The sequence below is a fragment of the Aythya ferina genome (genome assembly GCF_964211825.1).
Source record: "Aythya ferina genome assembly, chromosome: 6".
NCBI classification, from domain to species: domain Eukaryota; kingdom Metazoa; phylum Chordata; class Aves; order Anseriformes; family Anatidae; genus Aythya; species Aythya ferina.
The window spans coordinates 25,386,195-25,395,877 of NC_140303.1; the positions used below are offsets into that span (position 1 = coordinate 25,386,195).

The 9,683-nt window shown below is 66.0% G+C and overlaps 2 protein-coding genes across 2 annotated transcripts; one reads left to right on the forward strand and one right to left on the reverse strand.

Annotated features, from left to right (window-relative positions):
• The first annotated feature begins 926 nt into the window (after positions 1-926).
• CHPF (chondroitin polymerizing factor) lies at positions 927-5,980 on the forward strand. Its single transcript, XM_084523597.1, has 4 exons — positions 927-1,382; positions 2,409-2,973; positions 3,227-3,409; positions 3,750-5,980. The coding sequence occupies exons 1-4, from the start codon at positions 1,006-1,008 to the stop codon at positions 5,010-5,012; spliced, it is 2,388 nt and encodes a 795-aa protein (XP_084379723.1). The 5' UTR covers positions 927-1,005; the 3' UTR covers positions 5,013-5,980.
• An 876-nt stretch (positions 5,981-6,856) lies between these two features.
• LOC311438860 (uncharacterized protein) lies at positions 6,857-9,502 on the reverse strand. The gene is made up of 3 exons (XM_084523764.1): positions 9,368-9,502; positions 8,375-9,115; positions 6,857-8,160 (listed from the first exon to the last, which is right to left on the reverse strand). Exons 2-3 carry the CDS (start codon positions 9,112-9,114, stop codon positions 7,389-7,391), a joined length of 1,512 nt encoding a protein of 503 aa, XP_084379890.1. The 5' UTR covers position 9,115; positions 9,368-9,502; the 3' UTR covers positions 6,857-7,388.
• Between the last annotated feature and the right edge of the window lie 181 nt (positions 9,503-9,683).

Sequence of the window (9,683 nt, forward strand, 5' to 3'; positions counted from 1 at the left end):
GGACGTTAGGTGGTCAGGTTGGACATTAGGTGGTCAGGGTGGATGTTGGGTGGTGAGGTTGGATGTTAGGTGGTAAGGGTGGGCATTATCACAGAATTTCTAGGTTGGAAGAGATCTCAAGATCATCGAATCCAACCTCTAACCTAACGCTAGCAGTCCCCACTAAACCATATCCCTAAGCTCTACATCTAAACGTCTTTTGAAGACTTCCAGGGATGGTGACTCCACCACTTCCCTGGGCAGCCTGTTCCAGTGCCTCACAACCCTTTCGGTAAAGAAGTTCTTCCTAACTTCTAATTAGGTGGTGAGGTTGGACATTAGGTGGTCAGGTTGGACATTAAATGGTGAGGTTGGACTGTTAGGTGGTGAGGGTGGATATTAGGTGGTGAGGGTGGATGTTGGATGGTGAAGGTGGATGTTAGGTGGTAAGGTTGGACATTAGGTGGTGAGGTTGGGAATTAGGTGGTGAGTTTGGACACTAGAGGTCAGGTTGGATGTTGGGTGTTCAGGTTGGACTTTAGGAAGAACTTTTTTACGGAAAGGCTTGTTAGGCATTGGGCTGGGCTGTGCAGTGCAGCGCTGGTCTTTAAACCTGGAGCTCTTTAAAAGACGTGTAGCTGTAGAGCTCAGTGACATGGTTTAGTGTCAGACCGGTCGGTGTTAGGTCAGAGGCTGGACTGGGGGCTCCCGGGGTGCCGTGCACCCTATCTAACTGTGCCTGTCCCTGTGTGTCTGTGTGGCTCTGCGCCTCCGCGCGCCCCCCGCGCAGGCCGTGCAACCGCCTCTGTCTCCTAGCAACCGCCATCCCCTTCCCCCCCCCCCGCGCTCCGTGACGCGCTGCGGGCGGGCGCCTCCCATTGGCGGCGGGCGGCGGTGACGCGGCGGGGCGGGGCGCGGGGGTGACACGTCGGACGGCGGCGCCGCCAGCGCCCGCGGGAGCCGCCCCCCGGTCCCGGTCCCGTCCCCGTTCCCGGTCCCCGGTCCCCGTCCCGCGCCGCCCCCGCCATGCGCCTGTCCCTGCTGCTGTCGCTGCTGCGCCCCGCGGGCCCGGTGGCCATCGGCGTGTCGCTGGGCTTCACGCTCAGCCTGCTCAGCGTCACCTGGGTGGAGGAGCCCTGCGGGGCGCCGCCGCGCACCGACGCCCGCCCGCGCTCCGCCGCCGCCGCCGCCTCAGCCTCCTCCTCCTCCTCCTCCTCCTCCTCAGCCGCCGCCGGCTCGCCGCTGGGCCCCGTGGGCGGCCCGCAGGACGGCGGGAGGCACAACGGCAACGCGGCCCGCAGGCCCAACGCCGTGCCCGCCGGGCTGGGCGCCGAGAGCTGGGAGCCGCGCGTCGTGCCGTACAGACCGCCCAGCCCCGGCAGGGCCGCCAAGAAGGCCGTCAGGTGCGGGGCGGGACCGGGACCGGGACGGGGACGGGGACGGGGAGAGGGGGCGGGAATGGGGGCGCTGGGGGCGAGCTGCAGCTGCCGGGGGGCTGCTGCCCTCGGGTCATCCCCCTGGGGGCTGCTGGGGGGCTCCTCGGGGGACCTGAGCTACAGCAGTGCCCCGGGACCCCTCCCTGTGGCCCCTTCTCTGTGACCCTTCTCCAGGACCCTTCCCCATAACCTTTCCCCATGGCCTCTTTCCCCTTAACCCTTCCCCATAGCCCCTTTCCCCATGACCCTTTTCCATAACCCCTCCCCATGACCGCTTCCCCATAGCCTCTTCCCATGGCCCCTTTCCTATGACCCTTCCCCATGACCTCTCCCTGTGTCCCTTTCCCCATAACCCTTTCCTGTGACCCTTCCTCATAACTTCTCCCCGTATCTTCCTCCCTGTGACCCTTGCCCATAACCCTTTCCCTGTGTCCTCCTCCCTGTGACCCTTCCCCATGCCCCCTTCCCCATAACCTCTCCTCACAACCTCTCCCCTTCTCCTCCTCCCGTGACCCTTTCCCCGTGACCCTTTCCCCGTGACCGCCTCCCGCTGCCTCCCCCTGCCCACCACCGCTGGGGCGCCTCATCCCCGCAGTGCAAAGGTTGTGGGGCCGGGCGCAGCACGCTCTGCACGACGCCCAGCCCTTGTAGGGCCGCGTCCCTGCGGTGGCATGTCCCCAGCCCTCACCCCGCCGATGGCACGGCGCGGGCGGTGAAAGGGCCTCCTTGTCCCCGCCGGGGGGTGGGCGGACGGGGGGGGAGCCGTGGGGCTGAATGGGGCCAGTGTGTGAGCCGAGGCAGCGTGGGAGCCGGGGGGGGGTCGCTTCCTGCCTCGGGGCCGGCTGGAAGAATTAAACCTGGAAGTCATTGTGAGCGCGGCAGCTGGGGGCGGCTGCGCCCTCCCGGTGCCAGCAGCTGGGCTGCGGCCACGCTCCCCCGTCGGAGCCTCGCGCCCGGTGCCGCGGGGGCTGAGGGGTGCTGTCCCTCCCGCAGGACCCGGTACATCAGCACGGAGCTGGGGATGCGGCAGCGGCTGTTGGTGGGCGTGCTGACCTCCAAGAGCACGCTGGGCACGCTGGCGGTGGCCGTGAACCGCACGCTGGCCCACCGCCTGGAGCGCCTGGTGTACTTCACGGGCACGCGGGGCCGCAAGGTGCCCCACGGCATGACGGTGGTGACCCACGGCGACGAGCGGCCCATCTGGAACATGTACCAGACCGTCAGGTACCTGCTGGAGCACTACGTCAACGACTTCGACTGGTTCTTCCTGGTGCAGGACGACACCTACACCGAGGCGCACCGCATCAACCGCCTGGTCGCACACCTCAGCATCGACACCCTCCTCTACCTGGGCCGCCCCGAGGAGTTCATCGGCGGGGACACCGACGGGCGCTACTGCTACGGGGGCTTCGGGTACCTGCTGTCCCGCAGCCTCCTCCTGCGCCTGCAGCCCCACCTGGAGTCCTGCCGCAACGACATCCTCAGCTCCCGGCCCGACGAGTGGCTGGGGCGCTGCATCATCGACCACACGGCCGTCAGCTGCACTGAGGAGCACGAGGTGGGTCCTGTGACGGAGATGGGCTCTGAGAGCCTGATCCCTGCCTGCTCAGCCTGGCACGGGCTGCCGCTCTCCCTTTCCTTGCTGTCATGGAGCAGAGCCCCCTGGCAGCGTCTCACGGGTGCTGCCCACTCCCAGGGCCATGGGACCAGCCCTCGTGTGCTGCTTTCCTTGGGGCTTGCCGTGCTTTCTTGTGGCGGGGTGGGGTTGTGGGTCTGGGTTGGCCGTAACCTCTCTCCCCGTGCTGACGCAGGGCCTGCTTTACCAATACTTTGAGCTGGGGAAGAATGTGAACCCCGAGCATGAGACCGACCACCGTTTCCAGAGCGCCTTCACCGTCCACCCTGTGCTGGATCCTGTCCAGATGTACCGGCTGCACAAGTACTTTGCCCAGGTGGAGCTGGAGAGGACGTACCTGGAGATAGAGCAGCTCCAGGTGAGATGGGGCTTGGCTGGGAGGATCTGGGCTCTTCCTGCCATCACTTCCTGGCATCACCCAGCTTTCTGCTCTAGTGTGAGGGTTTTCTGACCTGCAGCTGCTCTGGGGTGCGATCAGCTCAGCTTCTGTGGCTGCAGTGGTTTCAGCAGAGCAGCTGTGGGTCCAGATGGGTGCTGAGGCTGGGGCGACTGAGGGTGCTGGAGCTGGCAGGGTGCTGAGGTCTGCTGGCAGAGGTGGCACGGGCTGGGACAAGGTGCAGATCCTGCTGCTGAAGGTGGCGTGCTGTGCATGCTTCTATGCACACTTCTCTCTAACTCCTCTGTGTCTCTCCTTGCAGCTGGAAATCCAGAACGCCAGCAGCCTGTCCGCCGACGGGGACCACAGCGCCACGTGGCCTGTGGGCATCCCTCCCCCGTTCCAGCCCAAAACCCGCTTCGAGGTCCTGCGCTGGGACTACTTCACAGAGGATCAGGTCTACGCCTGCGTGGACGGCTCCCCCAAGTGCGAGCTGCAGGGCGTGGACCTGGCGGATGTGGCCGACGTGGTGGCCACGGCCATGGAGGAGCTGAACCGCAAGTACCAGCCGGTGCTGCACGTCCGCAAGCAGCAGCTGGTGAACGGGTACCGGCGCTTCGACCCCACGCGCGGCATGGAGTACACGCTGGACCTGCAGGTGGAGGTGGTGACGCAGAAGGGGCACAGCCGCTCCGTCACCAAGCGCGTGCACCTGGTGCGGCCCCTCAGCGAGGTGGAGATCATCCCCATGCCCTACGTGACGGAGGCCAGCCGCATCAACGTCATCCTGCCGCTCACGGCGCACGACCGCGACCACGCCGCGCGCTTCCTGGAGACCTACGCCGCAGCCGCCTTCGAGAGCAACGAGAACGCCGTGCTCACCTTCCTCTTCATCTACGACCCCTTCGAGGCCCAGCAGGTGACCCAGAACGACATCTTTGCCCCCGTGAAGGCGCAGATCACCGAGTACGAGCGCAAGTACGCTGGGGTGAAGATCCCCTGGATCAGCGTGAAGACGGACGCCCCCTCCCAGATCAAGGTCATGGACATCATCTCCAAGAAGCACCCCGTGGACACGCTGTTCTTCGTGGCGGGCGTGGGCACGGAGGTCACCGTCGACTTCCTGAACCGCTGCCGGATGAACACCATCAACAACTGGCAGGTCTTCTTCCCCATCCACTTCCAGGGCTACAACCCTGCCGTCGCCTACCACAACCAGGTGCCTCCCCCCACGCTGGACCTGCTGCGGGACGCGGGGCGCTTCGACCGCGACGTCTTCCACGAGGCCTGCTTCTACAATGCCGACTACATGGCGGCGCGCACCCGCATGGCCGGCGACGTGCAGGAGAACGAGGACATCCTGGAGACCCTGGACATCTACGACATGTTCATCAAGTACTCCAACCTGCACGTCTTCCGCGCCGTGGAGCCTGCCCTGCTGCAGCGCTACCGGCACCAGGCCTGCAACCCGCGGCTCAGCGAGGAGATCTACCACCGCTGCGTGCAGAGCAGCCTGGAGGGCGTCGGGTCCCGCTCCCAGCTCGCCATGGTGCTCTTCGAGCAGGAGCAGGGGAACAGCACCTGAGCCCGGGGCGCGGAGGGGCTGGCCCTGCCCAGCCTGCCTGCCCGCCCCGCCTGACCTGCTGCCCAAAATCTGTCTTCCTCCTTCCGCTGCGGCTGTGGAGAGCGGCCTCGATGCTGCCCGGGCAGGGCTGGGGTTTGCCAGCATGGGGTGAGCCGAGCTGAGCTCTGGGACCCCCACGTCCTCACCCCAAGCAGTGCCGGCCGCTGCCTCGCTCGCCGCTGGCCCGGCGGGGAGGAGCGGAGCCGCGCTGCCCCTTGCTTTGCCCTGCGAACTGCTCCACCTCCGGCTGCTGCAGGACACTGAGACCCCACAGCGGGGCTGTGGCTGCCGCCGGGGACCAGCCGGGGCTGGGGCAGATCCCACACACGTCTCCCCTTTCCCCCCCCAGTGCAGGGCTGTTCCTGGTGCTCATTCGGCTCTCCTGGCACCCTCTGGCAGAAGGGACTGGAGCGTCGGCCCTGTGCTGCGGGGAGGGCTGCCTCCCTGTGCCCGTGCAGCCCTGAACAGTGGGACCGGCCCCCAAAAAAAGCAATAACGAGGTTGGTTTTAGCGTATGCCACTTGGCAGGGAGACAGCTGCCTGAGCGCCCCTGGCTGCTGGGGCGGGGGGGAGCTGCGGCCCCCGGGGGCGCAGGGAGTGCTCCTGCCGTGTTCGTGTACCGTGAGCTGCTCCCCATGGGAACCCTGACCCGGGCCGCCTCGGCCTTCGCAGTATCCGTAGGACAAGGGAGGTCGCAGCCCTCCGACAGGAGCCGTCCCTGCCCGTGGGACGTGCCCCCAGGCCGTGCTGCCCCCCTGCTGCCCCTCGGGCCCCTGCTGTGCTCCCCGGGCTGAGGGGCTCCAGGGGCGGTTCGGCTGCGCATCTCCTAAGGAGAAAGCGACTGAGGAGCTGCTCTGTGCTCCTGGTTTGTATTTAATAGTGGGGAGAGGGGGTGGGGGGTGTTTACACTAATAAAATGGAGAGATGGACGCCTGCCTCCGCCTGGTTCTTCCCTGGGGCACTGCTGCTGAGTGTGTGAGGGGCTCGGGCACACCCTGCGGGGTGAGGGGTTGTTTCGTTCTGGGGCTGTACCCAGGGGTGCAGAGCTCGGGCTGTGCTGTGCCATCCCTGGTGCCCTAAATTCCCGCAGGACTGGCTTGCAGGCCTTCATGAAACAGCATTATAAGGGAGTTTAATTGTTCCCTCGGGAGGGCTGTCTGTGTAGTGCAGGACCCGCAGCCCACCTTGTGGCAGCAGCCAGGCGTGCGCAGCACAGAGATGTGCAGGGGGTGCACAGCGTGGACCAGCCCTGCTCTGCCCTTCCAGGACCAGCTCCAAGGGAGCTCCTGGGCCAAAATCCCCATCTGAGAGCTGTTGTGAATCAGCACTGCTGGGTCTGCCCTCTCCACCCCTTTTTGCTCCCTGATCTGCTCCCCGACATCTCACGGGGTGGGGAGTGGGGTTGCTCATTGTCCCCAGCACGGGCACGCTCACTGCAGCAAATGCACTTTATGGGGCAGCTGCTTTCAGCACTTGGTCATGAAATTCCCATATCAAAGAGAAATCCCCCAGAAAATTAACTAAACCTGCTTGCTTTTAGCTAACAAGTGCTCAGCAACCCCTCTGGAAATCCCCGGGGCTGTGTGGCAGTCCTTGCCCGAGGAAAGATCTCTCAGCTCTGCAGGTGTCCTCGCTCCCTTCCCCGTAACCAGGCGTGGGAACGCATGTGTTTAATGCATGGTTGTTACAGTTCGGATGCTAACCATTAGCTCGCCCCAAATATTTCTATTTCTGATCTTCCCCGAGCACATCCTTAATTCCCTTTAAATGCGAATCTGGGACAGAAGGGACGAGGCGGATGCAGGTGCATTACAGATACATTTATTCTCCTGAGAGCAGACCCAGGAGCCTCGTTTGATCACACGTTGGAGGAGTATCCGATGCTAATGTAAAGCAAACTAGCGTCAAAGGAAGTTGGCTGCGAAAAGAAACCCTGGGCTGTCACTTAGTCGTGGCAAGGTGGTCTGGATGGAGCTGCTGTCTCCTCGCTGTTTACCCACACCGAGTTAGAGCTGTTGGCGTACTTAGAGCTATGCACTACCCAAGCCCCGAACCACCCCCTGCTCGGGTGAACTAAGAGCAAATGACACTTCTTGTGGCACTTCTGGAAGGGTTTATTGGCAGCCTGGCCCATGGATGGGGCTGCTGGGACCACGGCATTGGTTTTGGGGCCGGCCGTGGGAGCAGGATAGGGGCAGGTGAGAACAGCTTGCCCTGGGCTCCGTGCTGGGTCACACACCACGCTCTCAGAGGGCTCCCGGGGTGCATCCCATCGCCTCGCTGGCAGCCGTCCCAGAGCAGCCAGGCGTGAGGCTCGGCCTTTCCTCGCGCCCGGCCTCACTCCTGCTCCTCCAGAATGAGGTTTATTTTCTGGCAGAACTCGTCGATGACGCCGAAGTCCCTCTCCAGCATGCCTGCCGCCGCGCGGATGCTCCCCGCCAGCTCTGCCCGCGCGCCGCGGGACAGGTGAGCCGAGTCCTTGGTGACAAAAAAGATGTCCAGGGCCAAGGAGAGGCCGAGGAGGAGCTGCGCGGCCGTCCCGGTGAGGCTCACGGCACGGCTGGCCCCAGCCAGCGCCGTGCTGGCCCTGGCCACGCTGCTGCCGTTGAGGACGCTGCGCCCCAGCCCCGTCACCACCCTGAACACCCCCAGGATGACGTCCAGGCTCTCGTCCTTCCCCAGCACCTCCAGCAGCCTCCGCGTCCTCTCCACGTGCTCCCGGCTGCCCGTGAACACCTCCGCCTGCGCCCCAAACTCCTCCAGCAGCGCCTCTGCCCCGTCCTTCCTCGCCAGGCACCCCAGGCTGTCGCTGACAGTGGCGGTGGCACCGACGAGGCTCCCGAGCAGCGAGATGCCGAAGCCCACGGCCGAGAGCAGCAGCGCTGTGCCCAGCGCCGTGGGGGCCAGCAGCAGCCCCGCCATGGCCGTGGCCCCCCCCGCCACCCCCAGCACCCCGCCGGTGACGTTGGCCACCGCTGCTGCCCGGTGGCAGCGCTCCGTGGCCTCCGCCGTGCGCCGCATGTCCTGCAGGCAGCTCCGCATGGCGTCCCGGGCGGGCAGCAGGGACAGCCGCACCGTGTCCCCGATGGTGCTCCGGCTGGCTGCGGGGCTGGGGCGACAGCGGGGGGGTGAGTATGGGGTGGCATCAGCAGGACCTGCCCAGGGTGTAAGGTCCCAGGGGAGCAAAACCCGTGAGATATAGGGAGCCGGCCCCTGGTTGGGGCAGGATGCAGGGCTGGGGGTGCCCAGGACACGTTTCCCACCCCGCCACCCCGTTGTCTCCCCCCGCCGCTGGCAGCGCCCACCCTTAGGGCCGCGCTCACCTCTCGGGGGCCCCGCAGGAGAGCCCCCCATGGGGCAGGGCGTTCTCGCAGACGGAGTTCCTGGCCGTCTCCCCGCAGCAGGCGTAGCGCCCGGCCCGGTAGGGCTGCCGGTGCCTCAGCACGATCTCGAACTCGTACTCGATGCTGTTGGCGTTGAGCAGCGCCTTCCGCAGGGACTCGAAGAGGGGCACACGCCGCTCGGTCCAGATGGCCGCGCCGCCGCCTCCGGCCCGAAAGCTGGCCGTGGCGTAGGTGATGTCGTGCAAGCCCAGGAAGTGCGATGCCTCGTGGATGAGCGTCCCGGGCTGCGAGTCCTTCTCCAGCTCGCTGGGGGCCTGCCAGAAGAGGGGGCAGAGGTAGATGGTGCGGTCGCAGGCGTTCTTCTTGACGTAGGCGTAGGAGCCGGCCCGGCGGGGGTTTTTGCGGAAAGCCGCCTGCTGCAGCTGCGAGACGAGGCTGCGCAGCAGCTTCTTGGTGAGCATGGCGTAGCGCTCCACCCAGCCCTCGCCCCCCTGGCCCTCCCCGGCCAGCACCACCACGTCCTTCAGGTTCCTCATCAGCACCCGCTCCTTCCTCAGCGCGTCCTCCAGCACCTCCAGCGCCGCGCGCTGGGCTCGCCGCGCGATGCCGCTCTCCTCCTCGCTCAGCTCCTCCGACACGTCCTCGCTGCAGGGCAGGGCGCAGCACGAGCTGCCCGTCACCGCCTTGGTGTGGATGAGGGTGGCCTTCCGGGGGGACATCCTGCAGGGGCAGCTGGCTCAGGGCACGGTGGCGGAGGGACCCAAAGCCCCCGAAGGGACCTCTACCGGTGCTGGCAGCCTCTGCCACGGGGAGACAGAGCAGGGCCTGGAGGAGGCAGGAGAGCCCCGCTCCCTGCAGCACCAGGGCTGTTCCTGCTTTGCCCCCCTTTCCAGCCCAGACCCCATCCTCCACCTCCCACCTCTGGGCTCCACCAGCACCCCCAGGGCCCCACCGTGGTGTCCCCGACCTCACCTGCACCGTGCCCCCAGCCGGGGGAGGGTGACGGAGGATCAGGCAGCCGTCAGCCCCGTGAGAGTGCAGTGCCGGGGAAAGCAGCGGCCTCTCATCGATAGGGGCCGTGCCTGGAGCTGATAACACGCCCAGGAGCTGAGGGGCAGCCAGCACCGCTGCTGGGGGCACCCCAATGCCCAGCACCTTCCAGCAGAGCCCTGGCCACGGGCAGGGCTGCGGGCTGCAGCCCCGGTGTGGGGAGCACCCACCGCAGCCCCTCTGCCCTCCCCAGCTCCCCAGGGAGCTTTTGGCAGCCCCCGGGGTGGGCAGAGCCTGA

Coding starts and splice junctions, on each gene's coding strand:
- CHPF (XM_084523597.1), top strand. CDS start 1,006: ATGCGCCTGTCCCTGCTGCTGTCGCTGCTGCGCCCCGCGGGCCCGGTG. Junction 1,383..2,408: donor GCCGCCAAGAAGGCCGTCAG/GTGCGGGGCGGG, acceptor TCCCTCCCGCAG/GACCCGGTACATCAGCACGG. Junction 2,974..3,226: donor GCTGCACTGAGGAGCACGAG/GTGGGTCCTGTG, acceptor GTGCTGACGCAG/GGCCTGCTTTACCAATACTT.
- LOC311438860 (XM_084523764.1), bottom strand. CDS start 9,114: ATGTCCCCCCGGAAGGCCACCCTCATCCACACCAAGGCGGTGACGGGC. Junction 8,161..8,374: donor TCCTGCGGGGCCCCCGAGAG/GTGAGCGCGGCC, acceptor CTGTCGCCCCAG/CCCCGCAGCCAGCCGGAGCA.